The following is a 24,969-nucleotide window of genomic DNA, read 5'->3' on the forward strand; positions in this document are numbered from 1 at the left end:
CTAAAGGTCAGTAGTGACCACAGGAGTGACTCCATGAACAAGTAATGTCGGGCCAAGGTCTCGACTCAACAGGTCCACCTGATGCAGGTAGGCATGGTAACGGCTTGTGTCTGCTGGAGGGCTCGGCAAATACAGGAAACGCACGGCTGGCTGAGGAGCACCATGTCCGCAAATCAGATTGTTGACAGCACAGATATACTGATCTGTGAGGTGAGAAGCATTGTTTGGAAACGTTTGGGTTCTATGTTCCTTCTCACCATCCTCATGTCTCTTTGTTCTCTCATTCTGTGCGGACTCCATCAGATTCCCTCTTCCTCCTCGTCTCTGCCAGTGCAGTGCCACCACATGGTCCCAAGGAACCATCTGCACTTGAGCTGCGATCCTCAGTTCCTTGAGCATCATCCGGAGCTTCTTCTCCTCCTCCTCTTCCTGCAAACTGCACCCAGCCTCCACACACAGGAAGAGGCGGAGTCTCGCCTGGTTCCAGGCTCGGGTCTCATGAAGTACGCAGGCCAGCTGCAGCAGGAACAATGAGCAGATGTCAACATAACCACGGCTGTCTGGCTGAAGCAGATTCAGAGGCCACACATCTATGAATGGCCCCGTCACCTTTCGGTGGCCTCCGATCTTTTTTCCAGACCCTAAGACTTCCTCCCGGTTGAATTGGTTAAAATAACGAGCCAGTGTCACATTCTTTCCCATTTTTACAGCATCGGCAATCACTGATACAAATTCCTCGGCGTCGAGGTCTTTGGGTCCCTCAGCGTCCCGTACACTAGGAAAGAAGAGGGAGCATTGCTCCTCAGGGTCTGTGGTTGAACAGACTGTCTCTAACCTTTGGGCTGCAGACAGGAGAATTTGACCTGGAAGGTGATCTTGAGGGGAGCAGTCATCATAGAAACCCAACACAAGGGTGTTCGGTCTCATCCCACCTGGATGCAAACAAGTGTAAGAAATGTGTGCTGTTAGGTTTGTAACTGTAAGACATAAGCACAGGTCAAGGATGGAAAACTGACCAGATCATGCAGCATTCAGATAAATCTGCCTACCAAAGCCTGAGATGAAAAGCAGATTCTGAACTCCGTGTCGGACAGAGTCAGCCAGGGTCAGGTTGACGAATGCCTTGATTTTTAAATGATCCACTAAAGACAGCCAGGCGTCGTAACAGCTCTGCAAAGGATCAAAGGGCAACTCATCTGCAGATCACACAAAAAACACACAAAGACTTGAGACTTCTAACAGGGAAAGAGAACCACCTCATTCTCATTCAGTGTGTGGATGTTTTGAGTTACCAATGAAACAGAGTTCCACTGCCGGGCAAAGTGTACAGGGGTGTATTTTGATTAAAGTATGAATGACTGGAGCGTTCTAAATAAGGTTGGTTCAGTTGGAATTATGCATCTCTGAACATCTCTGCCAGAGAATTTGGAACCTGTAGAAAAGCTTTTTTTTCATTTTCTCACTTTTTAGTCTTGTTGCAAAATCTCAACATTACAACTCCCTGCATATGAACTCAATACCATAGCTGTTGTTCTTCTTAAAGTCTGTAACTGCCAAGTTTTAAACATCCCCTTTTAAAGTTCTTAGTAGCTGAGTATGTACACCTAAAACGCTGTCTCTTGCCTACTCAGCTCTTACCCAGCACACCCAGCTTTACATGTCCCAGCACATAGAGGCCACTCTTCTTCAGGTCATTAATGAACGTCATGAGACCCGTTGAGCTCCGAGGCTTTGCAACCATCAGCAGCACCTGGGGCCTCCAGAACTTCACATGGTCCTTGCGCACGTCCAACATCAACAAGTACTTGCGTACCTAAGTGAATAAAAGATGGGGTGAAACGAATAAAAGTAGCAAAAACAAGTAATTCACGCAGACTTGTGCCACCAAATCGCTGTTTGCGTACCTGGTGGTAGATGAGTGCCTGGCTGATGTAGCCCCATTTGCTGATGGGCCCCAGATAGTGAATAAGCATCAAGAGCAGCAGCATGAAGGCGATGCTGACAAAGGCGTAAACGGCACTGATTAAGAACATCATGACCAGGCAGCCGAGGATGCCCAGAGTGCAGGTATGCCATGTGAAACAATAGAAGGAGGGTCTGTATTGTAAAAAAATAAAGAAAAGACAGAATGAGCTTCATAATAACGATTATGTGAATAAAATTAAAAACAGAACACCTAAATGAGTGTCATATCCTACGCTGTACCTGAAGTTTGGTGCAGAAGCCCACTCCAGAGCCAAACAGGCCAGGTTCACAGCAGCATAGACCAACAAGAAGAAGATGGTTACGACACCAGCAATGGTGTTCAATTTACCAGCAAACAGCACCACCTAGTGGAGGAATACACACATTAATTTGTCAGCTTCCATGACATTCAAAACACCTGTTAAGGATATAATAATAATAAAAAGGCCAAAATCACTAACTTTTGTTGATTTTTTTGTTGGTCACTAATGCTGATTAGTTCACAAAGGCAACAATTCTAGCAAGTGAGCAGGTGTCGGCACAAACACTACTTTAGTAACTGAGAACCATGCGTACAAACAATATAATTCACTAGATCTATATTACATGAGTATCTCCAGACCCCTAGAAGTCTCTTCACCCTATACAACCCATCATGTTAAACAACTTGATTTAAATTAGAGCCACACTGTGTCCATGTCTTTGCTGAAAAGTTTAAGAAACATTAAACCTAACAAACCTCGCTATCTCCACAACATACTGACACTAAGAGGCATGGTGGTGAAATGACAAATTCACTCACTGGTATAGCAGGACAACATTCTGCTCCGTCTCCCTTCAAGCTTTCAGTCCTCTTCTTTTGACAAACGTTAAGACAAACTGAATCGAAAACAATTACGCTCAAAATATTCTCCACCACTGAGAGGTGGGTAAAGGATCAATAGATCGACGAGTAGTTGCAACATTCAGTATAATGTCAACGGTGATGTAATTTCACACATTTTGTCGATTTTATTGTCTTCACTGCTAACTAGGCAGAATGTAAAAGGAAATACAAAAAAATTATTTGGGTGTGGAAGGCTGTTTTATGTTTAAACATCCAGTTTAATGTGGCATCTCTGCCTTTTTTTTGGGTGCTTCTTCTCTAGGTATTTATAAGGGTAATGGATTATTTTTTTTTTTTAACATGCAATGGTGAAAAATATCTGTTTGGAGGCTGACGACACTTACACAGGCAGACCTGTCTCCGTAGCGCTGTGTCAGCACTGGAGAACACTATAGCTGCACCTCATTATCATTCTGTTACAGAGGAAGAAAGTGCTCTGGCATGTCATTAAACCCACCACAAACGTCTTGGGTGGCGCTGTGGCCATGATGCGGTCACAGTGTTCCTACAAAATAATGATGGGGAAACTGTTTGGGTGGAATGTTTAGAGAACTGTCATTAAAATGGTTAAATCACCAAAAGACCCAAACAGGACTGTCCTGCTGCATGATGAAAATCTTTGTCAACATTTGCCATTTTCAGGTTGGAGGTGGTAAATGTTGTTTCCGGTAGTGAAGGGGATTTTGAAACAGTAAAGCACATACTGGATAATTAGACAAGATAGTAAAAGGGGAGGAAAAAGCCACATGAAACGCGCAGCAGAACCGACAGAGTCATATCTAAAATCTACATCCGCTGAGTCAGACTAGAAGGTGACTAAACAGTCATCATCCGAGTCAACATTCTGAACTGGGTCACTCACGTTACATGTGAAAGTACAATTTAAAAAGAAAAGGTCTGAGGGCCTTATTTGAGAGTAAGAAGCTCAAGCAGAGTCAGTCCAAACCTCATGCACAGAGAAAATAATTCTAACCACTCCTCATACACGAGTAATATCCCACCTGCACAAGCAACCAGGAGACAAGTACCGAGACCCAGGGATTCCCACTCTGAGATGTTTTCTTTGCCAGAGCCAGAACACCACCTGTAGGTTGTTTTTTTTTTGACATTAACAAAAGCAAAGTCTCTCTGTCAGTAATTGCTCATCATTGCAAATCAGATAACAACTGAGTCATCTTGCACTTGTTAAGCCAAACACACAATGAGAGGATTTTTTTCTTCAGAGAAAGTCAACACCGCGAGCCATCTGTTGTCAAACGATGCTTTCCAGATTAACATGTCTGCACAAGGAAAATGAGACATGATGAAATTAACAACAAGTGTCGGTTTCTCACATTGGAGATGGAAGCTCATTTTAACAGATGGCCGATTAATAAAATGTTGACTCAGCTTAAAAGACGACCAGCTGAGTTGGATGTGCTCATGTATGCTCTGGATCACATGTTTAGCCCTGATCTTAATCAAAACAATCAAGATCGGTAATTAAATCCTTTTCCCTACAGGAAAGGTCAAAGGCCGCAATACTTAAAGCCTGTTAATTAAAAAGCAAGCTGCTCTTTGCTATGCAATCGTTTAATGGGAAGCAGGATATTTGCTCAAGAATCTCACCGAACAGGTTGTCTTTGGACAGGGCATACAGTATCCTGGAGGCTCCTATAAGGTTACTCATTGCAGCAGACATGGCGGAGGAGTAGATACCAAGTGTCACCATGGGAGGCCATAGATTGATGTCGCCCAGGAAGCTGTAGTCTCTTTGGAGAAGGTAACTGAAGGGGTGATGGATAAAATTTCAGTCAAACATTTTGAACATAACTGCTTCACTACGGCAGATTAACTGTTGACAGCCGCACTTTATTTTACAAATGACTTGTCAGACAGCAGAAAGTGTTTAAAAACCAGTGACTGTAATATAATCGTGAACTGTGACACTTATAGAAACATTTCAAGCTGACTTGTTCTGGGTGTATTCAAGCATGTCGGATGGTGTGTGTTTGTTTCGTGTGTCTCACCGGTCACAAGACCACGCGGCCAGCAGACTAAGCAGATTGTACGTGATGAAAGATATAAGAACAGCTGCAAGCGTTCCTCTCGGGATGGAATAGCTGGGATTCTTCAGATCACCTGAGATACACAAGTCAAAAAGTCTCTCTTAATCTCAAGTATATTGTCAACTGATAGAGGTTCTGTCAGAGTTCAGCCTTGCCAAAGCGAGAACACCAAATAACATACATGTCTCCTAAAACAAGGGCAAGATCCAGTGAAGATCTGCATTTCTAGACATCACATTTTCTTAAAAATACTGCTGAGGGTTAGCACTTTGAGAGAACGTAACTGATGAATCAGTTGCATTCATCTGTGTCGTGAAATCAATTGTGTGCTTGTCAGTTGTTCCACTGTGCAATCAGATGATCCTCATGGCTCGTGATTCTCTTCTACTCTGAAATACCACGTTGCCATGTTGTATAATTACCAGGTTTCGCTTTCAAATGGTCGCCTTTCATTCACAAATACTTCACGTGAAGTAGAGAAATGCTTGGAAGCTTTGAAAATAATTGATTTCAGACATGTAATCCTGTTGCTATTAACTCAAAAAAAAACGTTTCTCTTTTACATGATAATGAGAATTACAAGTTTTGAACGATGAGGCTGATGAGGCATTTGTTCTGGGGGAGAGGGAGCAGATTCTGCAAGGCTTTTGTAGAATTCAACCCCTTCATTAGGACAAAGCTATTGGTTTATTTTTCTTTCTTGAAGTGACACACAGCTATTAAAATGTCCTTTAACAAATGTACTCAGTGAAGTTGTACCTGACATGTTGGAGCCAGCCATGATTCCAGTGCAGCCGTTGAACATGACAGCGAAAACTCCAGCGAAACTCATCATGGCATCCGTGCTGTAGTCTACTGTGTAACCGGCTAAAGGAAGTAAAAAGGAGTTTGGATCATTTTTACAGGTCAGGGATCACAAGAATTTCTGAAATGTTGGGTCAATAATTCATTTATTGTATCTACTTGAATTGATCAAAGTCAATTAACAAATAAAATCCGGTTCTGTGAAAGGTTTCTTTTACAAGTTAAACCCATTTTAAATAAGTTTAAAAATATCAGCACCTATAAAACTCCCAACCATCACATGTGACAGCATGTGCAGCACTCACAGAACAGGTTACCCTCCAACGTGTGCAGCCGGAAGCCGGTATAATTGGCGGTGCTCATGCTGGTGCTGTTTAGAACGGAAGTATCTGGCAGAATCACGCCAATGGGCCCCACGGTGAAAAAACTAATAAAGACAGAAGCCAGGGCTGTCACGACTATGATGAAGATAATGAAGGCGGCTTTGGCGTAGATGTGCGCTCCCACCTGTAATGACAAACCTGTTAAATTTAGCAGCTAATGACGCAGATAATACAATTACAATTCATACAATTACAATCTTCCCTCCATTTGTATAAGATTAGCTGACAGAAAAAAAGCCTCTTATTTTTAAAAAAGAATGACATAAAAAGACAACGATGAAGTCTCACCAAACAGACAATGAAACAGAGGAACAGCAGGACAGTGCTATAAAGCAGAGACCACCAGTATCCTGAAGGCAACACGTGATGGAGACCTGCAACAGCTGCAACACCCTCTGAGGGACAGTAAAACAGATTGAAATATCCATAAATTCAAACGGCAAGGTGTCTCATCATGCGGTAATGGACTACCTTTTGGGACTCCAAAGGTAGGCATGATGGCCTCAACCAAACCCAAAATGTAGAGAGCACTACCGCACACATTGGCAAGGAAAAACATGATGCCAATGCTGCCACCAAACTCCGCACCCAGAGCTCGGCTGATCATGTCTGGAAATGCAAGTTGAGGAATTTTTGACTTTACGTTCATACGAGCTAAGCATAAAAATGGCTAACCGTCAACCACCGATCAGAACAGCACCGAGGGGAACCTGGGCCATTAGTGGATAAAGCAAACCATGGGGAAACATTAAGAATAGGGACATTTTTTTCCCCCCTCAATCCATTAGTCAGGCTTAATCGCACACAGAAACCCAAGTGAGGCATTAAAACTACCGCATTAGTCTCTCTCAGCAATAAAAGGATACAGTAGGCACCTCCGGCATCTAAAGCCCCATTGGTGGAGATGGCACAGACGGAAAGCACGGTCATTGTGATGATGAAGTAGGCCACCAGAAACATGGCAATAGACTGGTACAGCCCTGCCTGACCCACAACAAACCCTGCAGGAAGTAGGAGGAAATCTTTTATTTATGTGTTTAATTCTAACTCAGGCCTTTAGCATTACGTACTACAAACAGCTCTACTCCAGTTCCTACAATACGGACACGACAGGAGGGTAAAAGTTCAGCTGAAATTATTTATTTAATAATTGATGGAAACAACTTTGAAAAATCTACTAAATTGGAATTTCTCAAGAACATTTGTTGCTTTCCTAAATTTGAGAATTTGCCGCTTTGTTTTACCTCGAAATCTTCACACTCTGGATAGTTCACTACTACTTCAAACAAGCAAAGGGAGATTTTTATCAATTTAATTCATTTTTTGTTATTGACGAACCAAGTAATTATTTTCTCCTTAATTGAAAGATTCAACAACAAATTTCTAAATAAAAATTGGTGAGTTTCCAAATAGGTGGCGACAATTTTCACCCCTGAAAACCAAGAAAACAGAAAGTGCATCGTCCCTAGTCTCCTTAGAGAGACACCTGTGGGACACCTGCATAGCTTGACACAAAGCATGTTGTCATGAAGACCTGCAGCGGCCAATGAAGCAATGGGCTAGTGAAATGAGGGTAACGCTGTACGCTTTTATTTTTGCAGGCCACAATTGCACTATGCCTTACATAAACAGCGTTTTCTAAACTGCATCCTGTACTGAATTTGCTTATTTTACCTGAGTCCTGTCAGTCATCTTGGTGAAATAATTTATATTTCCTGCTAAAATCTGTTACCTCAAAAATCATACTTTTCCATTTTCACAGATTACTAAACAGTATATGTTGCTAATTTTGTTTAAATGAATGAAATAAACCTCCATATGACCTTTGTTTAATCAACAAATTAAGTCTGTATAAGTACATAATGATATATATAACAAAACAAACAAACAAGGCTTATTTGTACTGTCAAAATATTACACTAGTGTAACTCAAAACCACATCTTTTGGTTTCCCCAGATCAATAAAATGATTCAATACTATTTAAAGATCAGATTTAGATAAACTTTATTGGTCCACAAGGGAAATCGTTTAATCACAGTAGCAAGCACAAAATAAATAATTATTATATAAGAATATACAAAAAAAGCAAGCAGGGGAAAAAAAAGAATACAATACAAAAATGTCCATATGTACAATTTTACAATTCTTCGTTCTTGTCCAAGTAAAGAAAGACAATTAAAAAAAGAAAATAAATACTACTGTAAACACTTGTGCAAAAAACACGAGTGGATGATTAGCGTGTTTCTTTATTCTTCCTTTTTTTTTTTTTGAATGAACACAACAAGTTTGGACCTATTTAATATTTTGGGGGGCAGCTAGTATTTGCACATTGTGGAAGATGTTATGATTTTTTATTTAATTATTTTTTAGACGATATGAACTGTATCCGGTGCTGACTACCTGACCTCCTGTAACAGCGGCTCCGTTCGTGCCACTAGCATTTAGCTCGGGTTAGCATTACCCACCTGTTAGCATCGACTCTCCCCGGGGGCCAGGGCAGGGTTTTTTTTTTTTTTTTTTTTTTTTTTTTTTAAGAAAAAAGAAATTGTATATTATCCTGTTGTAATTTTTGCTTTAGTACTTTTACACTCGCTCTCTCTTATACTCACCAATTCGCAGAAACACAACGACGCTAAACATGGACAGTAAGGTTGGGATGACCACCCCGAACACCACTCCGAGCTTCCGGTTGGTTTGCTCCTCGGCCTCTCGGTCGTCTTTGCCCATGGCGTGTTTGGGCACGTCGGTGTTCTCCGGAGCGGGACTGGTGGTGAGTCGGTAATGTAACAGGGGAGTTTTTTCTGTCATGTTAGATGCCTGAGTGATTAATTAATGCTAACTGCTGCTGTTGCCTCAGCAGAAGAGGCGCTCTGCCAGCCCGGCCTCTGCTCTGCTACGATGGTGAAGCTCGCAGCCGCCATTAACCCTCTGCACGCGCCCCGCTCCCCTGCGGCTGGTCATCACCTGCTGCTAATTGGGAAAGTGACGTGGCTTCCTGCTATTGGCTTAAGTGACCAGGTAGAGCTTCACCTTCATATCTCAGCTCGTTAGTTTAGTCAGGTCAAGTGGCTTTGTTACATAACACAACAGAAGTATTTAAAAGTGTGATTAAAACACATGTTCACAAGTTTAAATATTAATTTCAAGACCCTATTCTGTTCTATGCTATATAAATGTACCCGATTTATTTAAATATTTAGGCCCTACAATATTATATATATATTATTCAAATGAATCTAAGTTCAACACTAAAGTTAGAACCCCACACTGTTATTTGCTATATAGGCTTACCTAACTAAATGAGACCTTAGAAAATTCTATATGAAATACAAATTTATCTGACTTGTTCACATTTTGAGGTTAAGACCAGAGACTATTTCTTGCAATAGAAATTCACCTCATAATTTAAAATATTATAATTCGACCCTACAATAGTATATATAGAGTACAAATATACAAAGTATTAATTTTAAGACTGTTCTTCATTATATAGTATGTAAATTTGCCTGAAAATGGAAATATTTAGACTCTACAGTATTATATATATAAAATGCAAATATATGTAACAACCTACACTATTACATATAAAATCCAAATTTACCTGACTGGTTTAAATGTTAAGGTTGAGACCCTTCACTATTATTTACTATATCAATTCACCAAACGAATTTAAATTGAAAGGTTAAGACCAGGCAGTTTTATTTATTATACCTTTGTACTAGAGCAGTTTAAATATCAAAGTAAAGATCATACAATGTTGTGCTACATAAACTTACACAAACCTTTTGTTATGAATCAGACAGTTTATTGCATATGAGTTATACTGTAAAGCTTCTATAACATAGCCAGCTTTGATAGTGTTGCAAAAATTATTATCTTCAGTGCAAAATCTGACCATTTCGGCATAGAGAAATTGGCAAGGACACCCAGATTTCCTGTGTTGAAAAAGCAATACACAGGAAGATACACACCTCTGCAGCAGCAACACATTTAAAATAAAACTGTAAACAGGAGTACGATCTAAAAGTGTGATTAGATTCATACCGGAAAGGTATTGCAGTATGTTACAACAGTCTCCATTATTCTTAACTAAGTGCTTTTATATGCAGGAAGTTTTTTTTTTTATAAATCAGGTAATATGCAAGGACCTTCTAGCAGCATTAGCATAATGACTACTTTGCAAAACCTTTGAACCACTGATTAAGGAGCAAAACAAATCTTGCATGAAAATGTGAATCCAAACAACCAGGTTGACTTTTTGCTTGTGGCCACATGATCAGGCTGGACAACAACCTCCGACGGGAGATGAGCGAGTTGGATTTGAATAATTGCACATGGATTAGAGATTTGGAGAAGCTTGCTGCAGGCTACATCAAAAAGCTACGTGCCATTTGGAAAATCGTAGGCTTGGTTTTACAGGCCTACAATCACATTTAAAACTTCACTGCTTCCATGATGATTGACACAAAAAAGATCACCTTACTATGATACATAAAGTTATCAGTGATGCTTACCATAGCAGGGATATTGTTGCCCCTCTCTCTACTTCTTCAGCTTTAGTCTCACAGAAAAGGATGCATTTCTACTTTTATGTGAGCCTACAAATCATGCAGTACAAACACAGACTCTTCACAAGTGAGAATTTTGGGGAAAGGAGGGAAGATATATCGTTCCATCCTGCTGTTTTGCTTTGAGGCACTCCTTCTTTTACTGACTTGGGGCTCCAGAAGTGATGAACTCAACCTCCATTCTATGAAGAATTGTTATGTCACTGAGAAGTGCATCCATCTTCCAGGTTAACCATCAAGTGCTCCAGCTTGCCTGAGATCAGTTGGCTGTAGCTCAGCAGGACGGTTCTCACACTCTGGGTGCTTCGAGGAACACAAGATAATGATGGAGACATCACTGACCCCTGCTGGTCCAAACAGAAATCACAACAATTATAATTGTTCAAAAAAAAAAAAGGATAGAAGAAAGATTTTACCTGGAAACCAAATCACTTTCAAAAATGTCTTTGAAGAAATCTGCATAATTAACCCCCCAAAATGAGATTTATACGTGTGTGTATATCTCACATCTTGTACTTGTGACTTTTGAGAATGACTTGTCTAACTAGGAAAGTATGCACTGCTATCTTCCTCTTGTTCTTAGGAAGGAAGGCTCGAGGTCACACAGCATTCCATCATCACTCCCAGGGCACAGATATTCCAGAAGACCACAGATTTATGAGAAACCAGGATATTGCCACAACAGAGGAAACTGATAATGCCTCTGAATCTGATGCAAACCAGTGAGAGAGAAGCCCATCAACATGTGTTCACTCACAACGTGTGAATTTTCATCAACGCACGACGTGTCGGGATGTGTTTGTGTATGAATAACAAAGACAGACTGAGGCCAGTCGGCTCCGATTTGGTGTTCTGCACGTTGGAAAATCAAAAGTGAAAGTTTCTAAGAAGCACATGCTGTTTCAAAAACACTTCATTGTCTACACTTGTCCATATTTAGGACTTACGTAACAGTGAAAGATAGCTTTTTAAACTGTGATGTGTTTGCAAGACAGACATTTTGTAGTCAGATTTCCAGCTATTTTAATGCTAGTGTGTACTTTGATCAGCAACTCGGTGCTTACGGTGAGCTTGTTTGCATGCAATTTATCGCTGTGGCTGCTTCTTACACTCAGCTGAAGGTGTGTGAGTATGAGCAGGTAGTTGTTGATGTTGTTCTCCAGCCTCTGCAGTAGCGTGGCTTCACATCCTGCCTGTCTCAGGGCCCTTACACCCTTTACACCCTCATTAAGAAGCCTCAAGGATGCCACTATGTCTCCTCTCTTCTCCTGGTCCTGCAGAAACACACAAACACAGAAAAATAAGGCAAGTAGAAAATGTGTAACTCAAGATAAACTACCCGAAAAACAATTAAACAAGTGGTAAATCCACAGTGGCAGAGGATGGATTCATACACGTGCCAACGTACTGATTTGTTTTCCCAGGATGCTATGTGAAGCTCGGTGCAAGGTAGCTGAACAGGTGTGGAGAGAGTCATCGATCCATTACAGTTACTCTGCAAAGAAGGAGATGCGGAAAAGACAGATGACAGAAGCCAGACGGACAGACTGATGGGCGACTATAGGTAAGAACAAACAGTCAGAAGGATTAGATACAGTATCCCAGGAGGAGGCTGAGAGACGAAGTAACGTCAGGAAAGTTTATCTCAAAGCCACAGACGGTCGTATCCTCACCAGCGCATTGTTCATCTCTGGCACAATATTCAAAGCCCTCCTGGCAACTCTATTACACACAAACTCTATGGATTTGGTCTCAGCATCCCACACCTCAGAGGCTACCACACAGAGCAGCAGGAGTCCTGGAGGAACCCATAAACAGAGTGTGAAGCTGAGGCTCTGCCGTCCAGTTTCTAACAAGTCCGTTAGTATAGTCATAAATTAAACAGTTCAGACTCAGTACTCACTGCTTAAAGCCATGCCCTGCTCGCCCGCTCCTGATGAGTCCACATTTGTTCCATTAAGAGATATGCCAGGTGGAAAATGCCCTCTAGTGTCTCATAAAAAAAGGAGCTGGGTGTCCTTTTTGTCTTCTCACCACTTGATTTCCCACCTTCTCATTCAGTAGTGGGAAGTGCGAGTGTTATCTAGCCTGAGAGCAGGATGCACTCCAACTTCTCTGCCGCGCAGCTTAGCAAAATGTTAGAGTCTGAAAATGGCATTTCATTGATATTTGCAGGACTATTTTGCTTCTTGTTTGGTTTGGTTTTCAGGGAATAGCGTGGTTGCTGACCAAAAGGTTAATGATTTATGATTGTGATAGAATCCATGTACACAGCTGGCATCAAAACCACTTCTGCTGGAGGACATTTACTTAATTTTTTGTAGTCCAGGTTTGCTCTGGCCAATAGGAACAGCAGCTGGGGGTACATATGATTCTCAAAACTGTCGGAGGGAGTTTCATGGCCATGCATGTGGGTGTGTGTAAGCACTGTGGGTGTGTAGCCTGTGTGTGATGCCTTATCAGTCTGACATAATGCATGTACGTGACTCAGAGTGTTTATAGCATTTCAGACACCCACTAGTCAAAAAATGTCAGTGTAGCAGCAGATTGTTTTTAGATTTTGGTTCACAAAAGCACACAAAAGGTCCAAACTATTTTTTTTTTTTTCAAATGTAGTTTCTAACTTCTGTTTAAAGGATTTCACTTTTTCCCATGTATTCTAATAGACATGTGGGCTTTGCAGGCAGGACAAGGTGACATCACTGCCAACGTAATTACCCATCCCGGGATCGTTTAATGCCCTTATAGGCTGTATACATCACCCTGGAGGAGAGGAAAAGCACTGTTTTCCCGGATACACGCAGTCATCCATCGTGTTGTAATGCCTGGGGGTCGCAGCTGGAGGACGCGGTGAATCTTCAATTCAATTGCCATGTGGGGGGTTAAAGAGCTATAATAGCTGTCAAAGACATAGATAAGAGAAAACAACAGGGAATGCACCATCCATCCTCATTTGCAGACACACGTGCTGATCCCCATCACCTCAGTCTGGACAGTGACTGAGCCCCTGCCCTCCTCAAAGCGGTTTTTATTGCGTGCCATGATTAAGACGCATAACGCCTAATATTAGACCTTAAAGTGTTGGTGCATGTGTGGTGTCACACACAAGGGGTGAGGGAGAGAGAGAGTGGGAGAGAGAGAGGGGGACGCAGACAAAGAGCACTAAACATATGTTCCGTTTTTTTCCCCCCCTCTCCAAGCCTCCTCCAATTTCTGCAGACAATCCTGTTCACCGTTAATTAAGACGAATGCGCGCCACGGCTCCGCAGATAATGACCGGAGCGCCTGGATTTGTGCACACGAGGAGAAAACTGCGGGCCGTAGCGCTGACGGTACCCGCATTGCATCACGGACACGACACCCGGTACCCCGCTGTCTCCCTCCCACCTCAACAGGAGCCGATGAGGAGACCGTAGCATCTTATCATAGAGTTTCTGTGACTCGCAGCCGCATGCAGCCGCGCTCTCGGACCGCTGGCTGTTGTCGCTCAGGGTCTCCAAAGCCACCCAGCAGCTGCCTGCTCCGCTGTGCGCCGCTCCGGAGGCGCAAAGCCGGTAATTACGCGCCGTGTTGACAACTTTGGCGCGGTGCTGTAGCCTATGGATTGCGCATCAGCAACAGGCCAGTTTCTGGGACCTGCTGAGATTTCCCTCCGGTCGGGTGAAGTGTGATTCCCGAGAGTGATCCGCTGCCAGATCGCATTATCGATTAAGCGTGCGCTGCAACCTGTAGCTTGTGCGCCTCTTTATTTCAGTCATTATTCCCGCTAAGGCGCAATGGAAGGACGCAGCTGACGGTTTTGAATCCGTAGCCAGAGGAGGAGAGAAGAAGAAAAAAAAGAGAGGAGGAAAGCAGCCCCAAAGGAAACCGTGAGTATACTGCGCCCTGACAGGTTGGATAACTGTCTCTTTTCTCTCTCTCTCTCTTAACTATCAAATCCATGCGTCTATCTCCCCAACTTTGTCTATATCCTGCTCAAGGGCAAATGGTAATTGAAGGTCTGGTTAGGTTGTGTTTTGTTTGCCGGTCGTCTGGTTTCGTTTTTTTCTTTTGGCAATTTTTCTGCAGTTTGTGTATTTTGTGCCAGGTGCAGCTACCAGGAATAACCGAGAATTGAGAAACTTGCCACGCAAACCAGAAAGGGGCACAGGTGGTTGTACATCTTAATGCTGCGCACGAAGGACTCAAGGTCCTTGTAGTATTGTATAGCTGCATTACAGTAAAATATCTGTGTGGGAAAACGCACACATGCACCCCAAATATGTCTGGTTCAATTATTTTCTCTGTTATTAATTATTAAAAAACAACTTTCCTAACAATGGCACACAGTTAATTTAGAAATACACAAAAGTAAATTAAGCCTTCACTTGATTTTGATCACAGCCACATGATGCTTTAACCATTTCTTGCCAAGGTGACTATATCTCATGCTTGTTCATCATGTGGATGCTGAGCTCTTTCAGACAAGAAACCCACTGATCTTTGTCTTCAATGTCACACATCTTGTTTTTCCTCTTGTACTCTGGTGTCACACTGGCCTCCACGCACAGGTGGTACATTTCTTAAAAAATCCAGTGGAGATGGAGAGATATGGGTCAGTGTGCTGGTGCTTGGGGCTGCAGAGCACCCAGTTCCTCTGCTGTCGGGGCCGCGATAGCCTACCTCTGCTTGTCTTATGGCTGCCAACTCCCTGATAACACGAAGCTGGTGACACTCATTACCCTCAGTTACCTGAGAGGGACATGATGTAGGGCCACGCTGAGGGCCGGAGGTGCTTGTGAACACGGAGCGTATGAATAATGGGATTTGTGGGTGAAAGTGTGTGTTTGTGTGGATGTGGTTTTTTTTTGGGTGAAGTCACTCAGTGGTCTCTGAGGCCCTGGTTCATTCTGGTGCCTGTGGTCCAGTGCTTTGAACTGGTTGCCTTGCCGACAGCCAATCAGCAGCAGCCTTACGCAGGACTGTTTTATCTGTCAGCCAGTCAGAGGCCTCGACTCCCGGAGGAATTAAGTCTTTTAACCTGCAAAGGATCAGAGAATTTGATATTCAAATGCATGCTGGCCTGTGACCAGTTAAATTGGTTAATGCCATGCCATCAGTTGAAAGCGTGAATTCATCAGTGACCTGCTGCTGCGGTGGCACGGTGTCGTAACAATGAGGAATGAGACGGGTGACACCGCTGGCTTTGTCCTGTGAAAGTTCTGAACACCTCAAAATATAAACTTCCTGAATCTCCCATCCAATTGAAGGCGCATTGGCAAACATGAAGGGGTGTTTTTTTTTCTGGCTCCTGTCAAAGCAGCCGTGAATTCTTGGAACAGTGGTTATCTTTCAGGTGTGGGGCCCACTTGGCACCACTTCTTTCAGCGCAATAGATTTCACTGCCAGTATGTAGCACCTTCGAAAAGCCTTTAGTGAAAGCCCAGAGAGATGAGCTCTCACAGTATGATAATACATGTGTCAACTGAGAAAAGGAAATGATCTGAGCGTGTAGCAAGCCTTCATGTGTGAGCTTTTAGCGTTGGATACAAGCTCGCCTGAGAAGAGCTTCGGCAAGTGCACGCTGACATATACACACAGAGCAGTTTTATGACACATGAGAGGAGCGACGCACGGTCACACACACTCAACGGGGGATTGTTGTGGTGCCCGTGAGCACTGCAACTCACTGCACAATTGCCCCTCGTGGAGGTGTTTGGCGGCAAGTATCTGAAAACTGTGGTTCTCCTGTGTGAAATAAACCGGAGTATGAGGCAATGCATAAATTCTAACTAAATTTATAGTAGCCAGATGCACACATACACACAAACAGGGGCCAGATTAAAGGAAATATAAAGTTTCGTAATAAGGTGAAGGACCTGTATACGCTTCTGGATCAAACTTAGTGCATCTTTGCGTAGATTGTAGAAATCTGTGAACTACGAGAACACCAACCTGTCGGGTGATATTGTGTAGTGTGGTGCACTGATGATAACATTGGAGAGCACTGTGTAACACAGTTCTCCATTATTGTGTATCTGGGATCAAATCTTGTGATTTTGGCCCCGATTGCTTAAATTCACATACATCAGTAGAGCTGCAATGAGTAATCAGTTTGTTATCAACTCTTTAACTAATATTTTGCTTATCAGTTAATGAGTTTAAGTTATTTTGGGGAATAAAATCTCTGATTCCAGCTGCTTTAATTTGGATATTTTCTGGTTTCTTTCCTCGTGTTGGACAGCAAACTGAATATCTTTTGGTTGTGGACAAATCAAGACATTTGAGGACGTCATTTTGGGATTTTGGAAATGCTGATTAACGTTTTTCACCATCTACTGGCATGCTACGGACTAAACAAATAATCTATTCATTGATAAAATAATTGAAATGTCATGAATGGAACGGAAGTAATCGTCAGCTGCAGACCTCAGAACATTTTGGGCCTCTCATGCATGAAGGCGGCGGCGCTGAAATGATCGACAACATAAGGTTTTTGCTTTTATTTGTAATCTGATTGTGCGTGCTTCTGTATATTGTCTTTATTTGTCTTCTTGATAAAGTGTCAGTAAATGCCGCCGTCACTGGTGGAAGAATGAACGGAGCCCGACGGAGAGAGAACAAAATGTGAGAAATGTTTCCAGCCTTTACATTCTGTTCATTGTTACAAGAATCCATCATCCAGTAATCACTTACACTCTCCCCTCCAGATCCTGAGTGTGTATGGGCTTCATGCTTCAAAGAGACAGAGAATTACTGTCATTATTGCAAAGATTGCATCAACGTGAAAATGTTTTACATTTTAAAGGGACAATTCGGCTGATTTTGGCAAGTTCAGTTTAATTGTTACGGAGAGCGCCGCACAGCCTGCGAGAACAGGGGCTTGTTTTCTGTGACTCTCAGAGGAGCTCTCTAAAGTCTGAAAAAAAAATCACTGAGATGATGTTATCAGGGTTATCTTACGTTATGCTTTGAGATTTATAACAGAAAGTCTGCATCATAAACTGAGGCTGCCCCTCAGAGGATGTCGGGCCTAATTAAATACACTAATGAGTTGCTTTGTAGGAAGCATGACTCCAGCTTTTTGAACACAACCCAAACATGCTTCAATCTGTAACCACTTCTCTGTACACAAATGGGTGTAGTAGTTTATTCTAATCTACCTATTCTGTTTAGCACAACGTTTTTGTTCCATCACATTGCATCTCTGCAACAGAATGGACATCATGAAACAACCAAGAATGCACAATATTGGAAGTGATCCTGGGCAGATGGAGAGCGGTCAGGACAGTCAGTATATGACACACTCCTGCAACGTAGAGAGTCGATGAGGTTGTCGACGCTGCTCGTGGAACGTTGCCGCGCTCTTCCTGAAGGGCTCTGTGAAGTTAGTGGACACTCTAATCCATCCAGCGCACCGCTTGGCCAATTGTCTGTTGTGCCATGTTGTCCGAGATGATTACTTGGACGCCGAACGGCGAAGCTTTGGACATGCAAGTGTCTGGAGTGAGCCCAGGCAGCATCCAGCAACCTGTTCTCGTATTTCTCTGGTTGTCTGTGTGGCATCGGGTCATTTGAATAAAGCTGCATTTGGAGGCTACAGTCACTGGTCACGCTATCTGATTATTGTTCTTTAAAGGCAGACCGGACTTGGATGTAGATTAACCTAATGATTCAGAGTGTGTCACCACTTGGACAGCTCAGAAGCTTTTGGTGCACAATTTCTATTATATTCAACAACAGAAATGACATTTTTTAAAACTTTTCTCCAGAAATTAAGACCATTTGCATGCTGCCTTTATATTTTCAAGTGTAAATTTAAAAAGCCTTAATGAGAAATCAATGACAGAAATTACAAACGTTTTTAATGAAGCACTGGAGCCACTTGTGCTTCTTCTGTTCCGGGACTGAAGTGGAGTAATGAAGGTTAAAGAGCCATTGTCGCCCATCAGCTCACTTCCACCGTCAATGAGGGCTGCAGATAATGAAACACAGATGAGATAAACGTACTATGGAGTCAAATATTGCCCTGACTACGTCTCTTTGTTCAAACGGACAGGCTATTGTAAGGTTTTCCTTCCTGACGTTGATGGAGCCATAAATCTAAGCCCACCATTAGTCATCACACTTGATCAATCCAGCGATGAGTCAAAGCAGAGGACGGCTGGAATACCACGCACAAATAATAATAATAATGATAATAATAATAAAAAGAGATGGCACGTTATAATTTGCCCAAACAATCACTGAGTGCACCTGCAGCAGCTTTCGCACAAAAAAAAAGCACTTAAAACATCACCAAGTCCAGAAAGTCCAGAGAGAGAGACAAGCAGCTCGGTGATCGTGGAGGAGGGAGGCGGTGTTTCTCAGTCCGACCGCACCAGCGCTGCTCCTCTCTGCTGCTGATGCTGCTGCTGCTGCGAGCCGACAGCCGGACTCTGGACGCTCATCTGGCGCACAGCGAGGCGGCGACGCTGCTCGGCATCATGCAGGAGGACTCATGATCAGAGACCTGTTACACTCTTTGCACATGTGATGGCAGGCGGGTCCTCCTCCTCCGCAGATTAATTATCGCGCTCCCTGAGTGGCTCGGATTTGGCGTCTTAATGAGGATATTGCGACAATGGTGAAGGACAAGGCCGAAAACCGGACGCTTCAGTACCAGCAAACTTTGGTGAGTTTCGGATGAGGTCATAGATGATGTTTTCAGTCATGTGTGGGGGCCTTTTTTTTTTTTTTTTCCCTCCCTTCAATGCTCCGAGTTCCTGCAGTGGAAAAGGCTGGAGGATGGGAGACACAGCTGCTGCCTGCTCAGCTGTGTCCTGGAGGAGGATAGGAGGAGACTGTGCAGCTCTTGTGTTCAATATTACAATGCAAAACCAAATCAGATACCCCTCTCACTATATATTTACATATATATGTATACACTGAAAGGTTAAAAGTCTTTCGGTGAGCTCTCCCTCCCGTCAGCTCCCTCCTTGATCCACAGGTGTTGCATCACTCTCAGCCTGCACCCACCCTCATAATTAAATCTTAACCAATTTGGGTTTCACCAAAGCATGTCCGATTAATTTGTTCAGCTTACAGAAATGCACAGTCTGCAATCACTTTACGTATGGCCTAATGGGTCATTATCAAAATGTTAACATCCTTGAAATATAGATTAGCACCCCGGTCTGCCCACTGATCTCTAACGTATTTCACTCACGTCCAGCATTTTGCTTATCTCCTCTACTTGTCCTGCAGATCTTGTCCCCTCTCACCCATTCCTCTGTCATCTTCCTCTCTTGCTAAAGTGCCCCCTTACTCTTGTGAATTAAAAGTGGAATGTTTTTGAATTTTAATTGCCTCATGCACCAGTTTTTCCCCCCTACTCATGTCATTGCAGGACTGACAGTGATGCCCCGAGGCACTTCACACAGGGATAGCTATATTCAGATAAAAGGACACACCGATAGGCAGGCAGTCTGTCTGTCAGGCAGGCAGGCAAAGCAGTGAATTAAAAAGTCATCCCACACTGATTTGGATGTCATTGACTGCACTTGTCTCTAATCTTCTCTCCTCCTCCTCTTTATTTGCACGCATGCATGTGCACGTGTGCGCGCTTGCAGGACACGAGATCTGCTGGTCAGTCCGTCCTCGTGTAGATGCGCCGGGCCCGAGTGTTACAAAGGTGTTTTTCTGCTCCTGTTGGTGTGACGATCGATGCCGTGCTGTGTGTCTCAGTGTAAAGATCAATAGTAATGTGAAATGGCAGTCGGCGTCTCAGAGGGTTGGAACGTGCTGTCTACCTCCTCCGTCTTCTCTGACCAGCGCGCTCAGATCAATGGCTTTATCATTCACTCCCTGAATACCAGTCCATTACCCAAAAATAGATGCATGCGTGCCTTGTGCGTGCCTCCGTACATGCATGCGAGGGTGCAGTGTGTGTCCCGATGCTTCTTTCAAAGTGCAAAGTGGCAGCACTATTCATCAGATACCTGCCCTGAGGTGAAACGTAGCATCTGTGCTCTTCTTTTGGGAAACTGAATGATGTTTAGAGATAGAAATAAAAAATTTGAGAAAAAAGGAAGAAGAAGAAGAAGAAAAAATCAGATAAGTAAAGGCTCTCAGAGTTTCTTGCAGGTGTAGCTGCAGTCTAAAATTGGATTCTAATGTTGACAAGAGGATCCTTTGTGTTTCATTGTTTGCCATCAGCAAGATTCAGAGGATTTTCAGTCATGCGTTTGCTTGGATTCTGGCAGCAGAGGAATTGGTGGCGGAGCAGGACTGAGCAGATGACATGGAGCAGATAGAGGAATATAGAGATCTGTCTGATAACTTCTCCGGGAGGAAGAAGCACAGAAATGTCATCTCTTCATTTATGCTATTGTACTCGAGAAATGCCATTTCCCTCCAGTGTTTATACATTTCTGGAAATAATCTTTTAATGGAGCCTGCGACTGATAGACTGTAGTGTTTACCAACACAATGGGACAAAAATAAACCTTCAATTTATGGCTCCCATTGATGCTGGAGTTGAACAATCGCTGCGCGTTGCTGTGACAATGTGACATTAAGATAAAACGTGGCGGTTATCGCAAACGTGTATAAATGATCCTCAGGACTGAATAATTGATGTAATTATGCCGCAAATGGTCATGTAATGGTCACATTTCCCATTAAAGCGACCATAAAGAAAACAATTTTCTGATATGTAAATGATATCCATTCATGTATTGCGCGCTGATGCAGCACCAGCCTGATTTCTTGGAAACTGCTTAGAAAGCATTTCACAATCCCCACCAACTTCTCTGAGCTCATTATCCAAAGGAAAGAGCAAAACAGAGAAAACAAGTTATTTATAACCATTAAGATATTCACGGGAAAAAAATCTGTGTGAGTGACCTCGCTCCTTTGTTTTAGGCAGCAGCCATTGTTTACTGTGGGGAGATGCAGGAGGGATCCGTAAACAGCGAGTGACAGTTGGAAAGCGACCAGGGTTTGGCGCATGGGTCACTGGCTTCTACAACTGTCAGGTGCACTGCATGCCGGGACAGCGGGCAGCGGCTGTCAAGGCTCCCTGCTGTCTCCTGGGATGGAGGAATGGAGCAGGTAAATTGGAGAAGAGGCAGGTCAGAGACTGCAAAGAAAAGAAACAGAGACAGACGGTATTGTGGTGACTAGGTGCCGAAGTGTTGCAGCCTTCCATCTGAAGCCCTTTCAAAAGCTTTTTTCAGAGGTGTGGGTTGTCTCAATGTGTCAGAAGGATCGCGTGTGTGCATGTGTTTTCTCTTTTCAGAAGCGTGGGCAAGTTTGCTCCGTAGGTCCTGCATGTGCAGTTGGTTTATGTGTGGGAGGGAAGGTACTGCACCTACGCTCTTCTACACACACACACACACACACTCTGTTAAGTGAGTGCGTGGTAAGTCTCTGTCGGAGCAGATGTTAGCGACAGCATGCTCATGTCCTTCCAGCAGCAGGAGGCTTGAAGATTTGGCTGTTGCGAGGATCAAAGTCTTGATCCACCTGAGGAGGAAAAGCCACCACCCCCCCCTCACCACAGGGCACTGCAGCACCGCAGAAACACAGCACACATGCTGCCGGTCTCTCTTAAGATATGCATGTGCGTATTTGTTTCTGCTGCACTGACAATCAGGACAAACCAATGACAAGATCTAATGCTCACTCTCATAAATCTCTTTCAATATGTCTGTGGCTGATGAATATTTAAAGCCATACTACTGCAACATTTTTATCCGCACGTGGTGGTGCACCAGAAGAGAATCCAGCCTTGTGTTCTCTCAGTGAGACCAAGTGTCGGGAGCTGGTTTAGCCAATGTGGATTTCCAGACTACAAAAAATCAATATGTGCATCTGAAGCATTTTTATTTCTACATAATGAATACTTGTGCATATATTTAAAGGGTAGGATATAATAGCACATATAGTCTACACATGCAGTTATTTACATACTGTCAGCTTGCACTGTGCAGAAATTAGACACAGAACAGCAGTGAGCAAACGCTGTGTCCACAGAAAACTGGACTCACCAGTGTGAGATCTGTTGCCTCTCTTCTCTTTTGTATTTTCTGTTGTAAAGTGTCACAGACCAGTTGGGTTGGTAAATATGAACATGCTGCTTGCGGTTTGCTTCTGTCACTATGAAGGATTTCTGAGTTTTACGAGTAATCAGTGTTACCGTACCTCTCATTGCCATTAGATGGAACTAGGATATTTGAACAGGATTCACATGTATATGTTGCCGTAGTACACACATGCACACATGCACACACACACACACACACACACACACACACACACAGAAGCGCTGTCTCCTCAGGGGGGTCTAGTTCCTCATAGTCAGCATTCTGTCCGTTCTCCCACACAGAAGCTGGCTTGAATCCATTTCGGGTCCTGTCACTTCCAAATAGTGCTGTTACCTGCACACCACTGAACAGGCCACTGCAGAGGCTGCGGACAGAAAAAAAAAATCTATCTCATTACATTCCACTCTTAAAATAGACCCTACTCATTGCACTGTGTTCGCAAACCAAGAGTATCATTTCAAAAGAGCTTAACGGCCATTGAAAACGTTAGAATCGTTGCACACTTTGTTTAAAACCTCCCAAGAGAACGTGGAGTTAAAAAAAGAAAAGAAAAAAGAAATTGAAGAAATAATGAAGGAAAATGAAAAAACAACAATATTTAACCAACAGCAGAGGAAAATTAAAAATAACAACATGAAATATTTAAAAATGTAGATAAAATGATAGAACAAAATACACAACAGAAGTATTTCTAATGCAGAGCAGGACTTTTAGAGTTATGATGGACTTGTGTGTTATATTATTGTTCTCTTGCTGCTGCTGACAAGTATCATATCGTTGATGGATGAGCATGTAGTAAGGTGTCCTAATGCTGTAGCTGATTGACGTGGAGATAATTTAAGGTACTTTACATTTTGATGGATATTTGCTGCATGCCGTTCTGATCTCTTTACCTGCATTTCTTATGTATCGCTCTACTGCAACTATCTGTTAAAGGCCAAATGCCAAAAATAAAGATAAATAAAAATCTACTGAGTAGCTTGTAGCTGTAGTTAGAATTTGAGCTGATTTTATTGTTTTCGTTACTAAATAATCTGTCAATTCTTTCCTTGCTTAAAAAAATATACAAATCTAATCTGCAAAATATCAGAAAATAGCAAAAAAAAAAAATAGCTTAGCACAGCCAGAAGCTTGTTTTAGTCACATCGACAATTCGGCAAAGAAAAGCGGCTCACATTTAAAAATCTGGAGCCACAAAATGACTCAGATAATTAATTCATTATAAAAATAGTTGCCAATTAATTTTCTGTCGAGTGACTAATCACTAAAGGCAGTAGTTGGTTCAACTGCTGTCAAATGTAGAAGACAAATGTTGTATTAAATAGTCACATTAAGCGGACTGCAGCTCAGCAGGTAGAGCAGCTCGCAGGTTGTCCATTAACTGCAGGATTGGCAGTTCAATGTCAAACTATCCTTCAGCAACACGCTGTTGACCCCAATTGTTCCTGATGGAAGACGCTGTCATCCTGTGCGTGAACAGGAAGCGTCGTGGATATACAAAACGCAGGGAAGTACAAAAGTGTCACAATAAAGTGGAAATAAATGCAGCGCAAGTCCCTCAGAATTGTATTTCAGTGTTTATAATTGGACGATTTAAAGTCAGTATAGAGAAGTAACAAACACGCTCTGTATTTGTCACACCACAGAAAAATGTGCTGTTAAGCACTCTGCCAAATTAAGCATTTAAACCTGGCAACAATACAACAGTACAACAATTAGTTTTACAGATCCCTCTTAGAAATTACCCTCCAATGAGTGTAAGTTGCCAGATTTCAGCAGGACAGAACGGATGATGACTGGAGAGGGAGATAGCTGTTCAGCCCCATTCAGTAGCAAATGAATTACCCGTGAATCCCACTAATGAAAGTTTTTCAAATTAACAGGTGTACAATGGTGTAGCAGAAACAGGTTGGTGGTGATTCTCAGCTCTCCGTCAATGTGGTTCTTCTCAAAAGGAATCCAGTAAGAAGACCTTGACATCCCCAGAGCCAATGGTCACCATGACAACGCAGCACAGCCGACCCCTGCACCTATCCCTGCAGGTGGTAGACCCTCCTGGGTAGGTGCTTTGTGCTATTTCTTTCGGCTGTGGATGAAGGTTCGGCCACCAGACGCTCAGTGGTGAGGTCTCCTCCCAGGTCTGGCTCCAGGACGGAGCCCCAGTCTCTCTCTATTCCAAGTGAGGTGTCAAAGTTCCATCTTTGCCAAGTCAGAGGGGTCTTTAAATAGCTCTTTGTCTGGCACCT

General features: G+C 42.8%; 1 protein-coding gene and 1 long non-coding RNA gene across 2 annotated transcripts; both read right to left on the reverse strand.

Moving 5' to 3' along the window:
• LOC103366714 (solute carrier family 12 member 9-like) lies at window positions 1–8,895 on the reverse strand. The gene is made up of 14 exons (XM_008294518.1): window positions 8,697–8,895; window positions 6,953–7,087; window positions 6,558–6,695; window positions 6,375–6,481; window positions 6,009–6,210; window positions 5,659–5,766; window positions 4,861–4,972; window positions 4,460–4,617; window positions 3,853–3,935; window positions 2,206–2,330; window positions 1,905–2,097; window positions 1,639–1,813; window positions 1,050–1,196; window positions 1–932 (listed from the first exon to the last, which is right to left on the reverse strand). The coding sequence occupies exons 1-14, from the start codon at window positions 8,893–8,895 to the stop codon at window positions 1–3; spliced, it is 2,814 nt and encodes a 937-aa protein (XP_008292740.1).
• A 9,540-nt stretch (window positions 8,896–18,435) lies between these two features.
• LOC103366715 (uncharacterized) lies at window positions 18,436–23,083 on the reverse strand. Its single transcript, XR_520680.1, has 3 exons — window positions 22,821–23,083; window positions 22,667–22,705; window positions 18,436–18,609 (listed from the first exon to the last, which is right to left on the reverse strand). It is a non-coding gene; the product is annotated as an uncharacterized LOC103366715 (long non-coding RNA).
• Between the last annotated feature and the right edge of the window lie 1,886 nt (window positions 23,084–24,969).

Source organism: Stegastes partitus, unplaced genomic scaffold (genome assembly GCF_000690725.1).
Source record: "Stegastes partitus isolate 25-593 unplaced genomic scaffold, Stegastes_partitus-1.0.2 Scaffold968, whole genome shotgun sequence".
NCBI classification, from domain to species: Eukaryota; Metazoa; Chordata; class Actinopteri; family Pomacentridae; genus Stegastes; species Stegastes partitus.

What these genes read in the sequence shown, in the direction of transcription:
- LOC103366714 (XM_008294518.1), bottom strand. Translation starts at nt 8,895, where the DNA reads ATGACAGAAAAAACTCCCCTGTTACATTACCGACTCACCACCAGTCCC. An exon ending in GTCCAAAGACAACCTGTTCG is followed by an intron (nt 3,936 to 4,459) that starts GTGAGATTCTTG and finishes AACAACCTACAG; the next exon opens with GTGGTGTTCTGGCTCTGGCA. An exon ending in AGGCACTCATCTACCACCAG is followed by an intron (nt 1,814 to 1,904) that starts GTACGCAAACAG and finishes TTATTCACTTAG; the next exon opens with GTACGCAAGTACTTGTTGAT.